The sequence below is a fragment of the Pipistrellus kuhlii genome, unplaced genomic scaffold, assembly GCF_014108245.1.
Source record: "Pipistrellus kuhlii isolate mPipKuh1 unplaced genomic scaffold, mPipKuh1.p scaffold_m20_p_6, whole genome shotgun sequence".
Classification (NCBI taxonomy): domain Eukaryota; kingdom Metazoa; phylum Chordata; class Mammalia; order Chiroptera; family Vespertilionidae; genus Pipistrellus; species Pipistrellus kuhlii.
This window is the reverse complement of record NW_023425562.1, coordinates 43,519,282-43,544,563: the sequence shown is the minus strand read 5'-3', so window position 1 is coordinate 43,544,563 and position 25,282 is coordinate 43,519,282. Positions and strand designations below refer to the sequence as shown.

Genomic DNA, 25,282 nt, shown 5'->3' with positions numbered 1-25,282 from the left:
GAGACTCAAACAGATATAATAATTTTAAATTATGTTTTGTATCTAATCAATGTAGATATTTTTCCTATACAGAAGACCCCAAAATAAAGAAGCGTACACAGAATACAGACAATACTAGGTTTTATCAATTTACTTCACATAAGAACATGTTTCAGGCCTATGATTTCCATTTAATATAAACAAAAACAACCTGTACAGAAAATCCTAAGGCAACCATTTAGCATAATATGTAAATGTGCAAATATACTTTTAGAGACAAGTCATTCCATAGTACTTGCAAGGTAGAGCTTTATAGTAATAAAGGAATCTACCTCATTTTAGTTAAACTTAATAATCCTTTGCATGTACAGCCAATGCAAATATACAAGGCACAACTTAGTGTTGATGCTAAAGTGTGCAATACACACCCTCAGATTTTTTATTTAAAAATATTAAAATAACATAGTATCATGTTTGTATTTTATTATTGAATGAGACATCAGCTCATTTCTAAAGCTTCATGAAGTATCACACACTGACGACAACATACGTGGAGTCAGGACGCACTGCTCCCTGAACTTAAAAAAGGTAAAAGATCCTTGCTACTCTATATTAAAAAATTATATATATGTATGTACACAAACACAGCAACATCATACACTTCCCATAAGCCAAATGAAGGCCATTCCTTTTAGCATTGGTTCCTATAACAGTATTTTATGGCAGAATTATTTTAAAAGGACATATTTATTTACTACTGGCTTGGGTCAATCTTGCTACAAAAAGACACAATTGAAACAAAAATTTCTCTTTCAAAATAAAGACAATGCCTAATTTGGAAAGTCTTTCTCTTGAGAATGCACAGTGAAAGGTATTATTTAAATATAAAAGTTTGCTTGCCCCACCAGTGCGGTTCAGTGGTTGAGCATTGACCCATGAACCTGGAGGTCATGGTTTGATTCCCAGTCATGGAACATGCCCCAGATGCGGACTCAATCCCCAGTAGGCAGCGTGCAGGAGGCAGCCAATAGATGATTCTCATCATTGATATTCCTCTCTCTCACCCTTTCCCCTCCTCTCTCTGAAATCAATAAAAACATATATATATATATATATATATATATATATATATATATATTTAAAAAGCTTGCAGATTTACAAGAAATTATTTAAATCTACACAAAGAAAAATGTCAACCTATCAAAAACAATTTAATTAGCCTTGGCTAGAACACAATTCAAAATCTTTCAAGCCCAATCAGTCTCTTTGCTGTTTTATTACCCATCCCTGAGAGTAAAGATTCTATCATTTTAAGTTTTAATAAAGCAAATAAATTTACAATGTGAAAAAGATGTCTAAGAATTTTTATAAAATATGATATAAGCCCTATTTCATTTTAGTAAAAAAGAAAGATAAATTTTTTTACAAAGACCACCATTTATAACAATTTTAAAAATTTGTATCTCAAGCCACTGTAATCCTCTTTTTACTGGGTAATTTCTTTTCTTTTTTTTCTTTTTTTTTGCCATTCATGTAGCACTCATTTCATCAAAGCCCATCATTTTGTAATTTTTGTTAATAAGAGCATTTAATTGGTAACAGAGCAAAAATACATATAAAATGTAGAGGAACGCAAAATGAGATCTATGTTTTCCTGTGGTAAGTGTTTTACTGGAAATAACCTGAATGCCATCCAAGAAAGGCAAAAATTCCTCCACAGAAAGAACACACGTGGTAAACATCTTCCTCATGTCTTTGGTTTAGCCTTCTTGGCCAAAATCTTCAGAAAATTTCTTTAATTTAAGCAAGTCATGTTCATTGACTGTGGGTTTTGTGCTAGACAGTGATCGTAACATATCACCCTGTCAGGGAAAGGAGAGGGGAGTATTAGTAATAGATTTAATCACTCACTAATTTATCATCACAATTAATAACTTTAAACTAAGGTCAAACCTGAATACCATAAACTATTGACAAACTCTTATTCTTCTAAAGGACAGCTTTGACCATGTTATTCCTTTGCATAGAAACTTTCAATTGCTTGTCTTATCCTAATCACAATCTTTCAATAGCTCCTCATTGTCCATCAGAAGTAGTCAATTCTCTGAGCCTGAGGATCAAGACCCTCAAAAACATGCCCCCATCTCTCTTCTAGCCTTAACTGTTTTTTTCCCCCCCTTTAACAAGAGGGGGGTTTTCCAAGTGCAATTCAAAAAAAATAGTCTCAGTCACTTATATTTATGTGAAACAGAATATTATTTGATTAAAATCAATAAATCAGAATGAACTATTACTTAAAATTAAAATGGTAAGAAAATAGGCTAATATTAGAGATTTGTTAAAAAAATTATCAACCTATCAAAGTTCTAGGCTATCACTTTGTACCCTGTAAGAATGAAAATGATCAAAAGAATCAAGACTAATAAATAAATCAAGAATTGGAAGAAATAAGGGTTTCTGAATAACTTCTCAGATAAGCATTATGATTAACACATATATGGGTGTGTGTGTACACACACACACACTCACACAAGAATATTTATATACATGCTCACATATATCTTTATATTTATGTCTACATATCATGTAAACCTTTCTCTCCAGGAAGTTACTATTCATTCTACCATAAAACTCTTTGAATATCTGTAACAGAAGCCGATTTAAAAATCTGAGTGTTTATCAAGAAGAAAACATAAACATAACAAATTAACCTTTTCAATCATAGTAAGTTCCTTAAGAAATCATATGCCTTACAAAATCAAGCTTTATGAATTATTTTAACTCCTTCGATATAAATAGAAATGTAATTTTTACAATAAAATTATTTCAGAATTCTTTTTAGCACTACATTATTTAAACTTTCTATAAAGCCTTGAGAAATAAAATAGAAAAACACTACTATGAATATTACGATTCCTACATTACGGTTTCTGGATATTTTACCAAATGTGAGATTCAGGGGAAAATTTTTCACCAGCCCTACTTTTTAGTTAAGGCTTGATAATAATTTGTGCAATATATATGAGCATTTTGGTAATAATATATCAACTATAAGACCTGTAAGATCAGAAGCCTGTGTTTTTTAAAAAATAGCTCATTCATTGTTAAGATTTTTCTCAAAGCCTAAGAAAACATTTTAAAGATGATTATTTCTTTTTTTAAGTTACTTTTTACAACTTTTAAAGTGAGATTATATTTAATAAACATTCCTGATTATGCTAACATTTTCTAGCTAATCTTACATAACGAAAAATTTTTATAGTTGACAAACTACAAAGCATGTTTAAAATTTTTGCCAAAAATGAAACAAAATGTCAAACCATGGAAACAATTGGCTCCAAAAGTTTATCACCAGGGACGTCCACCCACGTCATCTCAATGGCACCAGGATCCCCAGGAGAACAGGGCATTAAGAGATCATCCACTATGCTGTTAGGATCAGTTCGGGAAGGTCCTCGAACCTGGAATAAAGAGTGATGGGGAATATTTACTTGGATAAATTAAATATTAGATTTAGGCCATTATCAGAAAATTTGAAAATATACTATTATTTCATGTTTCATTAAAATATTTACTTTTGGAAATAAATAGAATAATATACAATAAAAAAGTGATTATCTCTGGGTGATGGGATAAATCTTGTTTGATTTTATATTTTTCTTTTTCTTAAATATATTTTATTGATTTTTTACAGAGAGGAAGGGAGAGGGATAGAGAGCTAGAAACATCGATGAGAGAAAGACATCAATCATCTGCCTCTTGCACAGCCCCTATTGGGGATATGCCCACAACCAAGGTACATGCTCTCGACCAGAATTGAACCTGGGACCTCTCACTCCGCAGGCCAACACTCTACCCCCTGAGCCAAACCGGATTCGGCTTTTATGTTTTTCTTAATGCTTTTCTGTATTTTGAAATTTCTTACAATGATCACAGGAGAAAATGAGTTAAGGTTAAAAAAAAAAAACACAAAAAACATACACATGTATACACACACACACACACACACACGAAAAAATGAGTTAAGATTAAAAAAAAATACATATGTACACACACACACACACAGCTACTGCTGGTTAAGATGTTTTATTTAAAACCTTCTGAAGGACAGATAAAAATCCCTTACCTTTTTAAAGTGAGTGGCCGACTGTACTTTTCTAATCGGCTGCATAAGTGCATCACGCACAATGACACTGATGTCTGCCCCTGAGTAACCCTCAGTTTTCTTCCCGAGCTCTCGGAAGTCTGTTTCTGTTAGACTGTTCTGAGTGGTCCCCAAGTGCAGTTTAAACATTGCAGCTCGGGCATGGGCCTCAGGCAGAGGAATATAAATTCGTTTCTCAAATCTTAAAATGAAAAACATTATATTAAGAATATTACTATATATATATTTAATTTCCATTGAAAATTAGAATATTTTCAAGCAACAAGATATTTAGATATTCTCATTTGTACAAAGTTAAGCTGAATAAGTTAAATGGACCCATATGTGTTAGAGTTAAACATGTATTTAGGTTAAACGAAGGTAAAATGCCCACAACACAAAACAAATAAAACCAGAATAACCAGGGAACCAACTGAAATTGGTTAGATTTTCTCACAAGATCTTTGGGTTATCTTGCCATAGTGTTTATATGCCTGGAATTCATGACATGACATGTCCTCCAGGATTACATTTTCCCATAGAATTATTCTCTGAACTGATAAAAAGATTAATATTAATATAATTAACATGAAACAAGAGATAAAATAATTCTCTAAATTCAAAATTGAAAACGTACTCAAAATATTTTAGAATAGACATATTACACATAATGTCCACTTTATTATAATAGGTATCCAGAACAAATAATTCTACTATATCATAATTAAACATCATGCTTTATTAACAATAATTTTGTTTGCCTTCTTAGAATTTCAGTATTTGGATATGGGAAGAAAGCAATGAGAAAAGATTTAAATGGTCTGTGAAGATTTTTTTTTCTTTTCTTTTCTTTTTATAAAAATATATTTTATTGATTTTATACAGAGAGGAATTGAGAGGGACAGAGAGTCAGAAACGACAATGCGAGGGAAACAACAATGAGAGAGAAACACTGACCAGCCGCCTCCTATACCCTTCCTCTGGGGATGTGCCCGCAACCAAGGCATGTGCCCTTGACCAGAATGGAACCCGGGACCCCTTAGTCCGCAGGCCGACACTCCATCCACTAAGCCAAACCAGTCTCGGCTTCTTTTCTTTTCTTTAGATAATATTCTGTGGCAATGAGAAGAATCTAAAAAATTTTCATTATCTGCAGAGATGGGCCCAGAATTAAGCCATCTTAAAAAATAACCAGGTCCTAGCTATATAAATGTGCAAATATACTTTTATATATATTAAAATGGACAGATATATATTATAGTGGATAGAGTGTTGGCCTGCAGACCAATGGGTCCTAGGTTCAATTCCGGTTAAGGGCGTGTATACACACACACACACACACACACACACACACACACACACGCTCCTCCCTGGCCTGGGCCCTAGTTGGGGCTCATGCAGGAGGCAACCAGTTGATGTGTTTCTCTCACTTCGATGTTTCACATCATAAAATCCTTTCCCTCTCTCTCTCACTCTTCCTAACAGTCAATGGAAAAATATCCCCAGATGAGAATTAACAACAAAATAAAGATATTAAAAAATAAAATAAAATAAATAACTAGCACATTTCCTTTCTTGGTACCAAGATCTACCATTTCCCCGAAAATAAGACAGTGTCTTATATTGTATTAATTTTTTCTCCCAAAGTTGCGCTAGGTCTTATTTTCAGGGGATGTCTTATCTTTCCATGCGCTAGGTCTTATTTTCGGGAAACACGGTAGCATCCTGGGAAACCATCAGATGAATGGGAAAAGAGTGGCAAAAACTAAAATTGTAATTTTTACCATGTAAAAGTAAATGAATGAAATAGAGAATTACGAAGCAGTAAAAAATTGTCAGAGATATATCTTTCCTGCAGCTCAAGTTTCATATGCAATTTAAAAATTACAGACACAGCCGAAACCAGTTTGGCTCAGTGGATGGAGCGTCGGCCTGTGGACTGAAAGGTCCCAGGTTCAATTCCGGTCAAGGGCATGTACCTTGGTTGCGGGCACATCCCCGGTAGGGGTGTACAGGAAGCAACTGATCGATGATTCTCTCTCATCGATGTTTCTAACTCTCTATCCCTCTCTCTTCCTCTCAAAAAAATCAATAAAATATATTTTAAAAAAATTACAGACACATTTTTTAACTGAAAATTTATCTGTTATAATTCTTCAACTTGTATTATTATCATTTTGCTAAAGTTTTAAATGAAGTTTCTTCACTGGAATATCTTTATATAGTAAAATATAAATTTACTATATTTGTAAATTTTTGAAGTATCAGTGCCTTAATCAAAGCTAAAGGTAAATATCAATATTAGGTATTATCTTTCCCAATGTGAAAGATTCCAGTATGTGAAAATCTCGTATTTTTAATATAGCAAACAAATAAAACAAACAAACAGATGCCTGCCTCCCTTTTCTCAAGGTAATAAGGTTAGGGAACATTAAAAAAGATTCTGCAAACTTATCAGAATGATTCCTCACTAGACAGAATGGGAATTCTTATTCACTTATTACATCTGCAGTCAGATATATTTACTGTCACATCATACCTTCGCCTAATGGCAGAATCCAGTACCCAAGGTATATTTGTAGCTCCCAGAACCAAAATTCCCTCATTGTCCGTACCAACACCTGCATCAAAATAGGTAATATTTTATTTATTTATTTATTTGCCATTTTATTTTTAAATTTATTTTTTATTAAATTATTATGTGTGTACATATCTTACCATTGCCCTCCCAAAAATAGGTAATATTTTAAATAATTTTTCATTTTAGTGTCCATTAAACCTCATCTCTCTGTCCAGTTAACAATGTGATGCATTAACACCAAAGTACCTCATCCTGATAGTCTCTCTCTGAAAAACACTATATTGAATCAAATATCAAATTACTAAAATATGATGCAAATATCCCCAAGATTCAAATCTCCTAGACTTTGGACAAATACTATTAATATTCTTTTAAAAATATTTCTTGAAAGATTTCATTTGAACTCTACATATTCCTTTTACTGATACTGCTTCTGGTATAAGTGAATATATAGATCTCTTTACTATTTATACCAGCAAGTCCCTCAAGATGATTACAACTGGATGAAAGACAGAATGAAACAAGGCATAATAAAACAGTCTGTTAGAATGAACAAATTCTGCTTGAATTTTACACTACTGTTAAAATAATGATTATAGAATAAATAGAAACTATTTTAGAAATCAGTGACACCACCTTGCATTTGAACTAGGAACTCCGTCTTAATTCTACGTGCAGCCTCGCTTTCATTTTCACTTCTTGAACCACACAGAGAATCGATTTCATCAATGAAGATAATGGAAGGTTTATTCTCTCTGGCAAGTTGGAATAAGTTCTTAACTAGCCTAAAAAGAAGTAAAAGCTTTTAGTTTCTGGAAAATAGTAGACAACACATGGCTTAATGAAAAGAGGAAAACAAAACAATATACAATAGTATAGGAATTCTATAAACTAAAAAGCCTAATCATGTTTTGGTCCAGAAAACAAGAATGCTACATTTGGATAATCCACTTTACAATTTACTAACATATATATATATGTTTATCTTTCTCCTATGAAATACATTCCAAAGTAGGGACTGATTCGACAGAGAAAAGAATACCTATATTATGTCAACTCTCTGAATGTCTATTAATGATGTAAGAATTTATTATTTTATAGAGTAAAATAGTGATTAGCTGGTAAAAAAGACATTTAAAAAAACAATTTCTTACTTACTTTTCACTTTCACCTAACCACTTGGAGACAAGGTGGGAGGAATGTATTGAAAAGAATGTTGAGTTGTTTGCTTCTGTGGCTACAGCTTTGGCTAAATAGGACTTTCCTGTTCCAGGTGGCCCAAATAAAAGGATTCCCTTCCAAGGTGTTCTCTTGCCTAAAATTTATGTAAGAAATATAACATGAGAATTTCAAGACTGTTGATTTCAGTTACCAGAGATACCGTCCATGCTGGGAGAAGGTTTTCACTCTAAAGTTATCAATAGAATACAAATTTTTATAAATAAATCACAGATAAATCTTAAATATATTTTATTTGCTCTTTTTAGAGACCACTTTGTTAAAAGTGAGTTTACATGAATATGATCCTTCTAACAGGAAGTTCATTTGCTTGTCCACTCATTCATTCAACCACTATGTAAAGAAACCACAAGGTGCAGATAGAGAACTATGAATGCCAAAGGATCTTTGCCGTCCACAGGCTCAGTCTAGTGTGGAAAAAGAGTTCAGTTAAAAGGCACTTCTGCCAAAACCGGTTTGGCTCAGGGTTTAGAGCACATGTGTCAAACACAAGGCCCGCGGGCCAAATCCGTCCAGCCAGGCCTTGCAATGTGGCCCGCACCGCGCTGTCATCACTGCACTCCGCTGCGTTTCCATCACAATGACAGTTTATGACTGTTCAGTAAACCATTCGGCCCGCGATTTAGGCTGGATTTTAGATTTTGGCCCCTTCTCTGATTGAGTTCGACACCCCTAGTTTAGAGGGTCATCGGCCTGTGGACTGAAAGGCATGTACCTTGGTTGCGGGCACATCCCCAGTAGGGGGTGTGCAAGAGGCAACTGATTGATGATTCCCTCTCATCGATGTTTCTAACTCTCTATCCCTCTCTCTTCCTCTCTGTAAAAAAAATCAAAATATATATATTAAAAAAAAAAGGCACTTGTGACCAAATACTGTGTGCACTGCTTGATAACAGAATATTGTCAGAGAGCTCTGGCCAAGTAGTTCACTTGGTTAGAATAATGTCCCCACAAGCCAACGCTGTGGGTTCGATTCCAGGTCAGGGGACATAAGAATCAATCAATGAATGAATAAGTAAGTGGACAACAAATTGATATCTCTCTCTCTCTCTTCAATTAATTAAAAAAAATATTGTTGAAGAAGCTATATCCACAGGGAAAAAGTAGCTGGAAATATTTTCTTTTAAACACTATGACCTCTGAAGGAATGAAATTAACAACATTTGGTTGACCCCTTTTGAAATTCTGCTCAATTCCTGATCCCACCAGGAAGCACAAGTTATTATTATAGGTTACATACCCTTATTCAAATAATTGGTCAATGATATGGGGACTCTAACTTAAACTCTAGTTTTCCTAAAATAAAATGTAAACAAATCAACTTTTTGTATCTCAGTTTTGCTAATGAGAAATTATAATGCTGTCTAAAATAAATCAGACTATGCTATAACTGGAAATCAAATATCAAATATACATTGAAAAATTGCTAAGAGCAAATTGTGAATGGGTACATAGTGTCTGCAAAAAAATTATATACAGATGACCAATTGGCAAAACTAAATAGTTATGTTTATTGTTTCAAAAGAAGCCTCAACTGGTACTTAATTCTGTTTTCCTATTTTAAATGTCTGCAATTATAAGTCAGTGTTCCTTAAATGTGGGATACATACTACTGGTAGCATTTAAAATGCTTTTAGGTGATATACAAATACTTTTTATTTAAATGATTATCTTAAAAATATTTTTATATGTTTTTATTGATAATTTTAGAGAGAGAGGAAGGGAGAGGGACAGATAGAAACATCAATGAGAGAGGAATATCAATCAGTTGCCTCCTGCATGTCCCCTGCTGGGATCGAGCCTGCAACCTGGGCATGTGCCTTATCCAGGAATCAAACCAGTGATCTCCTGGTTCATGGGTCAACACTCAACCACTGAGCCACATTGGCCAGGCTAAATGATTACCTTCTTAATGTGTATTAGACAAACACTAATTTTTCCATTTGTAGTAAACACAAAGCAGTTTTTAAAAAAATAAAGTTACTAAGTAAAATAAGTGAGATGATTTAAAAGTTCAAAAGTGGGCAAAACAATCTATGGTGTTCAGAGTTGAGAGTGATTATCACTGTGGAGGAAAGAGGCAGAGGGACTTCTAGGTCACCGGCAGTATTTTTTGATCCCATTGATGATTATATAAGTGTATTTACTCTGTGATAAATTTTGAAGCTGAACACTTATGGGTTTGCATGTCTCTGTATATTTATGCTGTATAAATAAAGATCTGCTCTAAAAGTGAATGATTTAAATAAAAATATTTTTTATTACCTAATGACACAATGAAAAAATTCATGATGACCCATAAATGACTCATGTTTGAGAAACACTGGTATAAGTAATATAAAATGACGTCAACTCAACTGATGCCAACTTTTATACTGTTAGTTTCACATTCCTGAAGTTAGGCTGTAAGTCATACCTCGAGCTAGGTGGACAACAGGTGGACAGGTGCTCTTTGCTCTTCATCACTGCTCTATACGACATCACTGTCCAGACCTGTTCAGTCTGAGGCCAACACCACAGATTTGCTCTCTACATAAAACCAGCTTGTTTTTAAAAGAAAAAAAGACGTCTGTGTCACTTTCAGACGATGGGTATAGCCAAATCACAAACATAGGCTAGCAGTCATGGAAAGGACAATGAGAAGAAACGGTCTGACACAGACAAATCAATCACTGCTGGAGCTGTAACTTCAGCTTTACCCAGGTGGCGGGTTAGCAACATTCTCCTCTGCCACTAAGGGATGAACACTTCATCTGAAAATGGTAAATAATTCTTACTTCTCTTTTTAAAAAATGGAAATACTCCTCTAAAACTAGTACATGTTCATTACAAACTATTTCACATGAAAGTAAAAAAAAAACAAAAACTCAAAACTAAAAATCATCCATCTTATATCACTCCGTCTACACCTACTTCTTAGCACATGCATTTATCTAACAAACATGGACTCATACTACACACATTTTATAACTTACTTTTTGATTTTTATAATATGCGTGGACATTTTCCAACATTAATTAGATATAGATGTTCACTCTATTTGATGAGTGTGCAGCATTCTAGTGCATGCTGGCGAGTTACACTGAGCCCTACTGGCTGACATTCAGATTGTTTTGCAGTATGTATATTAAACATATGTGTATGCATGTGAAATAAATATCTTTGTATAAAAGTGTAACACTGCCTTAGAATTTAAGGTAACAAACCATGACATGGTGACAAGAATTCACTATGCTCTACTTCAGTCATCAATGTGGTTTTGGAAAATCATCCAAAAAATTATTGAAAAACCATCTCACCCGTAAAAAGATGAGGAAATTTAATAGGCAATATCACAGCCTCCTTAAGTGCTTCTTTGGCTCCTTCAAGACCAGCAACATCACTCCATTTCACATTAGGTTTCTCCATAATAATGGCACCTACAAAAAAATTATATCATCTTTAAATTAAGGAGGACTATTTCATCAAATTTAGATGACAACATGAAATAACGATGTTAAATAAATATATTATAAAATTGTCTGGAAAAAATTGATTAAAAACCTTTTTGAAAGAGTGTGATGAGGAACTAGTTGGGAGTAGGGAGCGGTCAGGTACTTGGAATAAGTCACTTTCCTATGACTGCTCCCTCATTGTGAAGTAAAAATACTACATTTGCCCAAGGTACTCGGACAGGTTAGTGTAAGAGTCAAATGACATAATAAATATTAGACTACTTGGAAAAGCACCAAATTACATTACAGCACAAATTCAGGAGTATTGAAAATGCTCATTCAATGGGAATTGATTTACTATTTCTCCTCTTAACCAAACACCCAAAAAAGTAGATCTAATACTCTCCTTTAACCACAGAAAAATACACTTAACAAATTGAAGAAAGACAGGTAGATGGATAGAAGGGATGGAAAGGGGAAGGAAATAAGGGAAGAGAATAACGGAGGCAAGAGAGAAAATGTACTCTTGTAGATTTACAATAGTACCACAAGATTTGCTAAACAGAAGCCAAACAATTAAAAAACCATATATTCAAAAGCTATAGCAATTGTCATAAGTTTTTTAATATAACTGCCAAAACTCTCTATCTTTCATCAAAAGCTTTTCTAATTTCCAGTACTGTATATAGAAATTGCTCCACTACAAACAACTAAACAGTTTGTTCCAAGATGATGTGTAATTGTATGATAGAACACTATCACCTACACAATCTACTGCTACTTAAAATTAGTTTTATGGGTTATTTCTTCTCATTAGGAAATATCATCTATTATTCTAAGAGTGGTTATTCTCTGAAACTTTCCTAAATTATGAAAATCATTAACTATAGATTAAAATTAAATAAAACCATAAACATTTTTTGCACTCTAAAAGTTCAGACTAAATATGAATTGAGAACGCCAATTCACTTTTTATTTTCTATATTCCATTCAATTTAGTTACCCTACATAAGGTAGTAATTTACATCATCAGATAGGATTTGTGTTAGTTAACGACATAAATTTACTTTATAAGTAAGCAAACCTGGTCAACTAAAGTTTTTTGCTATGAATATTATAAATATGCCGTAATCAATGTTCACATTTAACCTAATACTTTTTTTTTCCTTAAAGTCTAAAGGGGACTTTGGAATGTTTAGTAATAAAAGATTACTTAAATAAAAGTAATATTAATTACTAGACACTTAATGGTTTGTAAAATCAAAAAGGGGAAAGGGTTATTAGAAAATAAGGGTCAGCCGTACCCAGTTTGGCTCAGTGGATAGAGTGTCAGCCTCTGGACCAAAGGGTCCTGGGTTTGATTCCAGTTAAGGGCATGTACCTCGGCTGCAGACTCCTTCCAGGCCTGTGCCCTGGGTCGGGGCTTGTGTAGGAAACAACCAATTGATGTGTTTCTCTCTACCAATATTTCTCTCTGACTTTCCCTCTCTCTTCCATTCTCTGCAAAAATCAACGGAAACCCATAGCTGTTTTTGGCTCAGTGGATGGAGAGCTGGCCTGTGGACTGGAGGGTCCCTGGTTCAGTTCCGGTCAAGGGCATGTGCCTGGGTTTCAGGCTCGATACTCAGTAGGGAGTGTGCAGGAGGCAGCTGATCAATAATTCTGTCTCATCACTGATGTTACTATTGTACTATCTCTCGCTCCCTTTCCTTCCCATCTGTAATCAATAAAAATATTTTTTTAAAAATCAATGGAAAAATATCCTCAGGTGAGGATTAAAAAAAGGTCAAATAATTTGTTTGTTTCCAATTATATAAATTTATCCAGTCTTTCATTGTACTGCTTATTATACAACTTTTTGTTTAATTTTTACTCACAGAATAGATAGAAGAAAGCTTTTTGCCTTACAACTGAAATAAGGCCACTGGGCACAGGACCACTGGGCTGCTCAACCAAACTTACTGAGTGCAAAGTGTGTGCCCCCATTGGCCCAGGCAGTGGAAACTTAGTTCTGTCCTTGGACTACATCCACCATTGAAGTTCGAGGAATATAAAATATCCTCACTAATTAGTTTTTTAAGGTACTGACCTTATAGTATCCTCCTATACCTCCCAGTGGAGTTGGCAAGATGAGAAAGATATAATATTACAAAATGAAGAGACTATTCATCATTCATGAACCAAACTGGGCCTATATAATGGAAATCTGTCCCAGTTATGCATTCTATTTGGCAAGATTCAAATGAACAAAATACATAAAATTCAACCTGAAAAAGCATCATTAACATATTAAAAAAACACAATCCAATCTCAGTAACTAAAGAAGCCAGCAATTATATAGATCACTATACACAAAGCTACCACTTATTGAGTTCCTAGAATTTGTTAACTATAATACTAGGCAGTTTTTACATTGTCAGAAATCTTTTACTAGCCCTGAAACAAAAATATTATTAATTTCTATTTTAGAGCTGGGACTCAGGCTCTGAGATGTTAGGGAACTTGCTCAAGATTTAAGTGGCCAACCTGGGATGGAATCCAAATCTGAATGGAGCCAAAATCTATGCTCCTTTCATCATGCCACTAGACAATAGTTGAGGAGAATGAAAGAGTGTTCTTCTGTGTGGAAGGTAAAAAGTGGAAAGAGAGAAATATAAAGAGTAGTGCTAAAATAGAATAAAAAAGGCAGATGAGGAAACATGAGCAGGTTGGAAACATGAAATAAATCATTAATAAATAAGCTATAGCAATAATAATAAAAGCCAGGTGTAAGTACTAATTCATTCTGTTCCTGACAGGATATTTTGACAACCTCAGATTTGGTAGTGTGTTTTCACGGAAAAAAACCCAACCCGTTAGAGGCCCTAAGGAGAAAAATCCTATGAAAACCAGCATGTGACCACTAGAAAATAAAGCCAATTCTTGAACCTATTTAAATTCAAGGGGGGAGGGAGGAAGCAATTCAAATAGATAATTCACTATTGAGTTTTTTAAAAATAAGATAGTAAATTTAAAATGAAATCTAAAGCAACCTTGAAGTTGATTCTGTAGTTTCTTTGCTTCAGGGTCATCTGATTCTTCTTCCCCATCACTGTCCTTCCTAATAAAAAGAATTTAATATATTCAAATGATCACTCCTTGCTATCAAAAATAAGGCAAAAAGGAAGGAAAAATTAGTTTGAACTATTGTAAGTGGCAAAATGAGACATTCACATTAAAAGTTATGCTTATTTCATTATTCTTAAGAATATATTAAGCAAATTATTAAGAGGAATATTATCCATCAATATGGAATCATGAACAGGAAAGGGGCAAAAAGACCAGAATGAAATCAGGATCTAGCTCCAAGTTCCCATGACACACTTACATATATGCTAATTCATAAATGCATACCCCACACCTCATCCCACAAAAGATTTAAAATGAATTATAAAAGAGCTGTAAACAACAACAATGAAAACACCAGAACCAGGCAAACTATATACTAAAACAAGACATAACTAGGAGGAAAAAAACCACAAGATTCATTATTTAAGGCACAAAGATCTGTAACCCTTAGTCTAGGGCAGTAGTTCTCAACCTTTCTAATGCCATGACCCTTTAATACAGTTCCTCATGTTGTGGTGATCCCCAACCATAAAATTATTTTCGTTGCTACTTCATAACTGTAATTTTGCTACTGTTATGAATCGTAATGTAAATATTTGTGTTTTCTGATGGTCTTAGGTGACCCTGCTAGCAGTTCTCAACCTGTCATGACCCATAGGTTGAGAACTGCTGCTGTAGAGCCTAAGACCATCGGAAACACATTCTCTCAAAACACTGCCTTCAAAGATCTCCATTCCTGGTGACCACAGGGGATTGGCTAAGTAGCTTGTGCCACTGCATACCATAAACCACGAGTATTGTATCCTCTAAAGTTAACCAGAACCTCTGCCTTCAAACCCAAATAACCCCACCTCAGAATCTCATCTTCTTAAGAGTGTGTTGTCATCTAGAACCACTTCCGGTACCAATGAACAGAATGGTCAGAGGACCTGCATAGAGTATGTTCCCACTGCTCAGCATAGAACTTGGCACGAACATACTGAATAACAAACTTTGCATCTGTTAATGACACATCTTCCAGCTGGGAAGACATTCCAAAATTGATTTAGATAAGGGTTCCCAACCATTTTTGGGCCATGCCCCACCTAAGCATCTCTAAAATCCTGATGCCACCCTGTGACATATAATTCTTATTCAAAAAATGAATTCCTATTCACATAGAGGAAGCCTAAAAGGCTATTAACTTGGTCTAAACAAGTTTCCAAAGAACATGGCATCCATGAAAGAGAAAAATAAAAGAATGAAAGGACAGAAGAAGTACTGAGGAAGAAATCACTAAGGAATTATTTAAAAAATACTAATATGGCCGGGACCGGTTTGGCTCAGTGGATAGAGCGTCGGCCTGCGGACTGAAAGGTCCCGGGTTCGATTCCGGGCAAGGGCATGTACCTTGGTTGTGGGCACATCCCCAGTGGGTGGTGTGCAAGAGGCAGCTGATCAATGATTCTCTCTCATCGATGTTTCTAACTCTCTATCCCTCTCTCTTCCTCTCTGTGAAAAATCAATAAAATATATTTAAAAAAAAAAATACTGATATGAAGTGACATGAAAAAACCGCAAATAAAATTTGTTTCATAATAGAAAGCTGAAATGCATAAATGTCACAATATATATTTATACACTGTATATGAGGCACCTAGAACCATAAAAAAATGCAAAACATTTATTAATAACTCATTGTTTTTAAAAAATATAATATATTTTACTGATTTTTTTAGAGAGAGGAAGGGAGAGGGATAGAGTTAGAAACATCAATGAGAGAGAAACATCGATCAGTTGCCTCTTGCACACCTCCTACTGGGGATGTGCCTGAAACCAAGGCACAATAAAATCTAACACTATAGAATACACACCTCTTCTCAAAACAGATATACAAGTCCAGGAAGCACATATAGTCCCAAATAAGATGAACCCAATTCACATTATAATTAAAATGCAAAAGGTTAAAGACAAACAGAGAATTTTAAAAGCAACAAGAGGAAACCAGTTAGTTACCTACAAGGGAGCACCCATAAGACCGTCAGTAGATTCCTCAACAGAAGCTTTGCAGGCCAGAAGGAAGTTGCAAGAAATATTCAAAATAGTAAAAACAATGACCTACAACCTAGATTACTCTACCCAGAAAAGCTATCATTTAGAAGAGAAAGATAAAGAGCTTTCCAGATAACAAAACAAACAAGCAGAACAGAAAACACATAGATTCAGAGAACTTTTTGTTAGTTGCCAGATGGGAGGAGGGTTAGTTGAAAAAGATGAAGGGATTAAGAAATACAAATTGGTTATTATAGAACAGTCATGGGATATAAAGTACAGCATAGGGAATATAATCAGTAATTTTTAATAACTAGGCATGGTGCTGAAAGGGTGTGGGATTTATTGAGATGATCACATATTAAGTTATGTAATGTCTGGTCACTGGGGTGTACAAAAATAAATAAATAAAAGAAAAAAAATGCATACCCCTTCTCATCAGTTGGACTCGATTGTCCTTCTTTCACCGGCTTCTGTGGTTTTTTCTCTTTCTTTTTCAGGTATTCCTTTAGCTTTTCTGCTCTATCAAGATATTCTGTACACTTTGCCCTGATACTTTGCTTGGCTTTATCACCTTGTGCTTCATCTATTAAAGGGAAATGAGAGAGATTTTTCCATTAGTGTTCTTTTTAGATATTTTTTAGCTCTTACATACACGTTTTTTGTGTTGGTTAATCTTCAACCAAGGATATTTTTTCCATTAAATATTTTAGAGAGATGCCACACAAGAGAGTGGATGGGAGAGAAAGAATAATGGGAGGGAGAGAGGGAAGAAAAGACAAACATCAAGATGAAATACATTGGTTGCCTCCTGCACGTGCCTCGAACCTGCAACCCAAATTTATGCCCTTGACTGGCAATCAAATCTGAGACCCTTGGGTCCATGAGCCAATGCTCTTAATCACTGTAACACTTTTCAGGGCCTTAGACATATTTTTAAACAAGAAAAATCCATTTTGGGGAGGAAGGTTATCTTTAGCTCATCCTAACCAAGGATTGTCAATCTTTACTATTTCTTCTCACCAAGTTCAGAGGCCAACAGTAGGTTTGAGTCAGAAATACAATAGATCTGAGCAAGGCACTAGGATATTTCAAGTTAATACTAGGGGCCCAGTGCACAAAATTTGTGTATGGGGGGGGGGAGGGTTTCCTTCAACTCAGCCTGCACCCTTTCCAATTGGGGACCCCTTGTATGTTTGACTGCCATTTTAGGCCCGATCCTCCTGCCTGCCTGCCTGATTGCCCCTAACTGCCTCTGCCTGCCAGCCTGATAACCCCTAACTGCCTTCTCCTACAGGCCTGATGTTGCCCCTAACTGACCTCCTCTGTTGGCCAATTTGATTCTGATGGGCCAGCATCAAAAGCTTCCCCTCCTAGGCAGCCATTGGCTCCCCACAGCACCCAGATTTGGTTCTCATTGTTCAGTTCCTACGCCAGTCAGTGTCAAAAGCTCCTTCTCCTAGGCTAGGGGTGTCGAACTCAATCAGAGAAGGGGCCAAAATCTAAAATCCAGCCTAAATCGCGGGCCGAATGGTTTACTGAACAGTCATAAACTGTCATTGTGATGGAAACGCAGCGGAGTGCAGTGATGACAGCGCGGTGCGGGCCACATTGCAAGGCCTGGCGGGACGGATTTGGCCCGCGGGCCTTGTGTTTGACACATGTGTCCTAGGTAGTCACTGGCTCCCGACAGCACCCAGATTTGGTTCTCATTGGTTGGTTCCTATGTCAGTCAGAGTCAAAAGATCTGCATCTTAGACAGCCTTTGGCTCCCCACAGCACCCATATTTGGTTATCGTTGGTCAGTTCCTATGCCAGTCAACATCTCTAGGCTTATCTCTGGGCCTGATCAAATAGGCAGGGCTTAACAGCAGCCCCCACAGAGACCAGGAGAGAAACACCTGGCTGTTGGCGAAGAACAGAAAAAAAGAGGGAGAGAAAGAGAGACGGAAGTACACTGATCAACAGCTTCCACTGAGGCTGTAGATCAGACTCTGACTCACTTTCTGGATCTCAGCCACCTGGGCAGTCAGTTCTAGGTTACCAAGCTGCAGCTGGGCAACCCAGCACTGACTTCTGGATGGTCTGAGTTTGGTCAGGCACTCCCCACCTCTCTGACCACAGGCTCAGCCCCTTGACAAGCCTAAAGCCTCAGCCTCGGGTTTAGGCTTGGGAAGTGGCCCACCTCCACCCCTGCCCCTCCAATCGCAGGCTGAGCCCCTTCCCAAACCTAAAACCTTGGGCTTTAGGCTTGGGAAAAGGGCCCCCCACCCCTCCAATGGCTGGCTGGGAGTGACCTGGGTGCCGCCGAGGAGTTTCCCGTAATCCAGATATGTATGTAAATTAACCACCATCTTTGTTGGGTTAATTTGCAAACTCACTCTGATTGGCTGTGGGTGTAGCAGAGGTACAGTCAATTTACATGTTTCTCTATTATTATGTAAGATTGGATATTAAGTTATTTAATATTCTATTCTCTTCCCTTACATTTTATATAGATAGTTGAAAGCTGCTTATCTCATATAAAACCATTAAGACAAATAGAAATAAAGCAAGATTAACAATTTCCATTAATGTCTAAATAAGCTTTATTTCAGAGTATAAACAGTGATAGAAATCCCATATATTATGTGTACACACCAATACAGTAATTTTACTACATATGGGCAGGCCTCTGTGAGAGCTACATGTTACAATTCATTCTTAGTTTCACTTTAATTTGACAGAAAAATCTCAAAAGTTAAATCGGAAACTCAAAAGAAAATGCTAAATTATCCAACTGCTAAAATTTTTTATTTAGAAAAAAATTAAAGTTTACCAGAAAGAAGTCTTTTCTAACATCTTATTGTATTTCACTCATATTCAGCATTAGACTTAAGATACATGAAGGTAGGAGATTCCCCATGCCTGGTACAGTGCCTAACACATGGAAACATCCAATATTCAAAAAATACATGGGGGGGGGGGGGGTTCCCAACCTTTTTAAAAACAGTATTTTCAAAGAGATGCTTAGAAGATGAGAAAGTTCAGATTACATAAGTTGGGTACAATAAAATAAAATAATAAACTTATTCCTACTAACTATATGACATTTTTATATGTTCAGGTATGCAAAGTAATAACTATAATAGTAGTGCAGATTTATTTGCTGAGTACCCAAAACCTGTTTAGATGCTAGAAAGCTAGTGGGATATATTTATATTTGCAAATTGCTATTAAATATATTTCATATGTATTTATAAATATATTAAATTGTATCAATAGTATATATATTTGCAAATTGATAGTTTAGAATTTTCTGGCATTGTCCTGCAATATTCATAAATGAAACAGATTGAATAAAAATTTATTTTGGTGTTTTAAAATAAAGAAACAAACTATGACCTTACATTTAACTACGTGGAGAAAATACTGGACAGCATGTTGATAGAGTTGAAGGGCTTCCTCATAGTTCCCAGCCTTGTCTTCCTGGGCTGCTTTGCTAGCAAGATCTATTGCTTTCTGTTTGAGGAGAAGCAAAATCATACCATCAAAATCAAACCATTAAAATCAAAGCATAAGTGTATGTTTGAAGTAAATAATCACATGGAAAGTCATTTTTTAAAAATACAACCTTAAAACAAATCTTTTTTTCTAAATCACAATAACATCTTATATAATAAACCCTAATATGCAAATTGACCAAACAGTAGAATGATAGGTCACTATGACACACACTGACCACCAGGGAGGAGGAGCTGTCACCTGGTGGTCAGTGTGCTCCCATGGGGGAGCACCACTCATCCAGAAGCCAGGCTAATGACTGGAGAGTACAGAGAAGGTGGGGGAGCCTCTCCTGCCTCTGCTGCAGGCAGGTGGTAGGAGCTAGGGGTCCCAGACTGCAAGAGGGATCTCTGACTGCTGGCTTAGGCCCAAAACATTCGTAGTAACATGAAATATATATATATATATATAAATAAAAGGCTTAGCGGCCATCACATTCAAAACAACCGAATGGACTACCAAACAGGCTGCGTGGGGCAACCAGGCCAGCAGGGAGTTAGCGAGAGACGACCAAACAGCAGCAGCAGGCTGCGTGGGGCTATCAGGCCTACAGTTGGGGGCGACCAGACCGGTGGGGGGCGGGGGCAGTGAGGAGTGACCAGACTGGCAGAGGGGGGCAGTGAGGAATGACCAGGTTGGGGGCAGTTGGGGGCAACGATGCAGGGAGGGGGTGCAGTAAGGGGCGACCAGACTGGTGGAGGGGGGGGTTGGAAGCTGGGGGCAATCACTCCAGAAGGGGGTTCAGTAAGAGGGAGGGGGGGGAGCAGGGGGCAGTTGGGAGTGACCAGGCCAGCAGGTGGGGGGAGAGGGGCAGTCAGGTGCAATCAGGCAGGCAGGCAGGTGAGTAGTTAGGAGTCAGTGGTCCTGGATTATTAGAGGGATGTCCGTCTGCTGGTTGGTTTAAGCACAATCCACAGGAAACCGGCAGTCGGACATTCCCCGAGGGGCCCCGGATTGGAGAGGGTGAAGGCTGGGCTGAGGATACCCCCTACACCTCAATGCACAAATTTTGTGCACTGGGCCTTTAGTATATTTATAATTAAAGTTTTTGAAAAGAAACAATTTTTACATGTAGCACAAGTTCAACTATTTACATGTAGCACAAGTAAAAAAAAAAGCACAGTAATAGGATGAGGAGGAGATTTAATAGAACTTATCTTTGATAAGATTTTAATTTTTTCATTTTCTACTTCCACATCTTCTTAAAAATGTCAATAATGCACACAGGCTACTTTTGAAGTATTTTTTGTTAAAAAAATAAATTCATACAAATATGTTCAACTGAATGACAATGCAAAAACAAGTAAAGGGCAGAAAAATAGAATTTTCAATAAATGATTTAAGAGTAATTGGATATCCATAAGCAAAGAGAGAGAGAACTTGAACTTCAACCTAAACCCCACACTTCGTATACAAATTAACTCAAGATGGATTATGGACTTAAATATAAAATATAAAACTATAAAATCTTAGTTCTTAGACTTGATACCAAAAGCACAATATATAAAAGGAAAAAAGGAATTTTTTCATTAAACTTAAAACCTTTTGGTCTGTAAGAGATTCTGTTAAAAAGACAAGCTATTGACTGGGAGAGATATTTGCAAACCACATGCTCAGCAAAGGAATAGTATTATATTTGGACCCAACCAGCGTGGCTCAATGGTTGAGCACCGACCTATGAAACAGGAGGTGGAATATATAAAGAACTCGCAAAACTCAACAGTTATAAAAAGAATCTAAGGAGAAAATGGGCCAAAGACATGAAGAGACATTTTACCAAAGAGGATATACAAATATAAGCACATGAAAAGATGTTCAACATCATTAGCCATTAGGGAAATGCAAATTAAAACCACAATGACATGTCACTATACATCTATTAGAATGGCTAAAATAAAAAAATAAAAAAACTGTGACAATATCAAATAGTGGTGAGGATACAGAAAAACTGACCACTCATATACTACAGGTAGGATGTAAAATGATACAACCATTCTGGGAAACTGGTTTGTTACAAATATAAACATGCAACTACCATATGAACCAGCAACTGCACTACTGAGCATTTATCCCAGAGAAACCAAGACCTATGTTCATGCAAAAACTTGTACATGAATGTACCAGATGTCTGTCAAGGATTGCATGATTAACTGTGGTACATCCCTACCAAGGAGTATTACTCAGTGCCAAAAAGGAACTACTGATACAGAGATGGTAGGCAATGGGGGGCAGGTTGAGTGCAGGGGGAGTTAGGTGACTGTGGTTATAAAAGGTCAGGAGGGATCCCTATGGATAGACTATTCTACATCATGACGGTAGTGATGGATGCCTGAACTTACCCCTGACAGAACCCTACACACACTCAAATACACACTAGTACAAGTGAGAGTGGGGAAATCTGAACAGCATTGGTGGAATGGATCAGTGTGCCCATCTGGTTGTGATACTGTACTACAATTTTATAAGATGCCACCATGTGAGGCAACGGGATCAAGAGTATACAGGATCTCTGTATTATTTCTTCACAACTGTGTGTGAATCTATAATTACATCAAAATAAAAGTTTCATTAAAAAACTATCTTTAATTTTTAAAAATATACATACAAGTAAAAAACAAACATGGTTTATTTAAATATTCCAACTGGATTAATTTAGGTTGTAAAACTGTATGCAACAGAAATAAGAGCCTAAAGGGGGGGGGGGAAATGGTCATGATTATACTGTATTAAAAGTAAGCATATAACTCAGATAAGAAAAAATTATTTAAACAACCCCCAATCACATGTATGAATATTGTATATTGAAACAGACTGCAGAGAAAGAATGAAAGCTGTAAATGGGAGAAGAGATATTCATTGGGGCATCACACACTCCGTGTTGCAGCAGCAGGGAAAAACAGAAATCATATGCTTTCGAATTGAAAAAAGTAGAAGTTACCTGTTTCACATCTCAACTAGCCTGAACTTAAAGCTAAATTTTCAAAAGTTTGGTAAACTAAGCGAAATATAAAGGTCTCAGAGTTGTATCACGTGGTCATTTAGTGGGTTATGTATCTGGTCATATAAAAATGTATCAGGAAGGCTCAGTGGCTAGGCCATGTGCAGAAATAAGTTCTTTCTTATTCTGGCTGTGATTTTCTTGTCATATTATTTTTACTCACTGTACCACTCACCCACAGTCCCCTCATTTGAGGTCAGCCCTCTTTTAGGCACTACACTGATCTTTGTTAAAATAAAATGCTTACAACCAGTATTTAATTATCTATCTCCACATACAGTACCATGACTTGAAACCAACCCTTCTCTCATGATGGACATGCATCTACAACATCCAATATAGGAACCACTAGCCACGACTTCTGCACACTTGTGGTTAGTGTGACTGAGGAGTGAGTTTTAAATTTCCTTTAAGCAAAATTTAAACAGCCACATGTTGCTACTGTACTGATAATACATTAAACCTTTAATCAAGGATGATAACTTTCCCTGCTGAATGCCCCACTTCACCCTTATTTCTGTTAGCATTTTTAATTTGCAATGAAGGTAACTGTGTCTTGATGTGGTTTGGGAGCGCTAGTAATTCTTCTAGGGTACAATCTGACCATCTCTCTAGCTTCTGCCCTGGTTAAATCCACTATCACATTTGTCAATACTAGTGCCCAGTCTCCTCCGTGGTCAGCCTGCTTCCACACTTGCCAATCTAACAGCAGCCAGTACAGGGCACCCATAGATTCCTACTGCAAACAAGAAAACCCAAGTGCTCGAGACCAAGTCACATACTGAAGCCACAGATCCATTCTGAGGATGGGAGACACTTTCAGAAATGTCTCAATGTCCGCTCCACAGAGGTCTGACGATTAAGTCTAAAATTTCAGGATTTCTTGATTGGTGTACAAAATACCATGCTCACTGCAGTGGGGGATGGGGAAGTGGAGACACAACCTAATTAAAAAAAAAAAATCCCCTGATCTTTCATTCTGGGAGCCATAGAGAGTGCACACAAACGCATATACTCAGTGAACCCACGGATTCTCCGGAGTTTAAGACTGTTCTCAAGTTTCTATTCATTTGACAGCTCGAACAGAAGAGCTCTGCTGTAGCAGCCTGAGGAACTAAGCGCCAACTACGGACCACCCTACTGTCAACGGGTCCAGAGCAGCAATTTGTAAACATTTCGTGCTCTCCGCTCTCCCTGACACAGATTGAAGCGTCTGCTCACAGCGCTGCCCAGTTCGGTTCAAATGCGGCTGGTGTGAAGGGAAAAGAAAAAAGCCTCAACGTAAGAGACTCAGAAAGCCCGTGGGAGACCCCGGAAGCGAGCGGAAAGCACCCAACTCCCCGACCAGCGGCTGGGCGCCGCCCTCCTCCTCCATCTTCCCCGCCCTCCGCCCCCCGCCCCGCGCCTCCAGCCCTCCAGGGCGGTGGGAAAACAGTAATACCTGGAGGTTGGTCGTGGTGGATGCCATGGCGGAGATCCGAGGCGGTTCCCTGGGGAGGAACGAGGGCACAGGACCAAGAGCGGCGACGTCGAGGTGCGCCTGGAGTCGCCCCGAACGTGCACAGGTTGGGGACTCTCGGATCCCTAGCAGCGGACTTCCTTCTGGAATTTGTTCCGAAATCACAAGGAGCTCCGAGAGCCCCCTACCCTCCTCGCAAAACTTCCGCAATCCCAAGCCCCTCCGGGCTCTGGTCCCACCTCCGGCCTCAGAACTTCCGCTTTCGTCATCAGCTCGCGCACTACCCAAGTCTCAGTCATCCAGGTCTCGCCTTAGCCCGGGGCATCGCGAGACTAGCAGAGGCTTCCCGGGAACCCGCCGAGGTTTGGGGCGGAAGTCAGGCTGGGGGCCGGCGCACTGTGGCACTGGCCTAGGGACCTGGCTGGAGCAATTACTTTTTCTTCTTTTCCGGAAGTCCTATAGTTTAAGATGGGTTACTGGCTCTGGCTCTTTTCACTGCACATCATGGAGCATGCTCTGTCTCTCTGCAGCTTTTGAGCTGGAAAATACCATCCTGCTCCAAGGCCCACCACCGGTTGTGGACTTTGGTTCCCTTCCCTGCCTCCGTTAGCCTGTCGCCTTCTTTGTAAAACGGGGCTGATTGTAGTGCCTACCTCGGGGGTTGTGAAGAATGCTAGTCGTGCTCAATATGGCGCAGAGCACAGTGACTGGCGAGCATTAAGATCGAGTGCGTGTTATTGCTCACCCTTCACATCATCCAGCAAGC

At 37.3% G+C, this 25,282-nt stretch overlaps 1 protein-coding gene across 3 annotated transcripts; it reads right to left on the bottom strand.

Moving 5' to 3' along the window:
- Positions 1 to 1,116: 1,116 nt before the first annotated feature.
- VPS4B (vacuolar protein sorting 4 homolog B) lies at positions 1,117 to 24,799 on the bottom strand. 3 transcript variants are annotated; one of them, XM_036417464.2, is made up of 11 exons: positions 24,499 to 24,796; positions 19,906 to 20,017; positions 16,946 to 17,102; positions 14,410 to 14,477; positions 11,243 to 11,362; positions 7,863 to 8,019; positions 7,341 to 7,489; positions 6,663 to 6,744; positions 4,106 to 4,325; positions 3,300 to 3,440; positions 1,117 to 1,841 (listed from the first exon to the last, which is right to left on the bottom strand). In XM_036417464.2, exons 1-11 carry the CDS (start codon positions 24,523 to 24,525, stop codon positions 1,740 to 1,742), a joined length of 1,335 nt encoding a protein of 444 aa, XP_036273357.1. In that variant the 5' UTR covers positions 24,526 to 24,796; the 3' UTR covers positions 1,117 to 1,739. The 3 variants fall into 3 exon arrangements, with proteins under 3 accessions (XP_036273357.1, XP_036273359.1, XP_036273358.1); XM_036417466.2 differs by lacking the exon at positions 3,300 to 3,440 and having other exon boundaries at positions 24,499 to 24,799; XM_036417465.2 differs by lacking the exon at positions 11,243 to 11,362 and having other exon boundaries at positions 24,499 to 24,797.
- Positions 24,800 to 25,282: the final 483 nt, after the last annotated feature.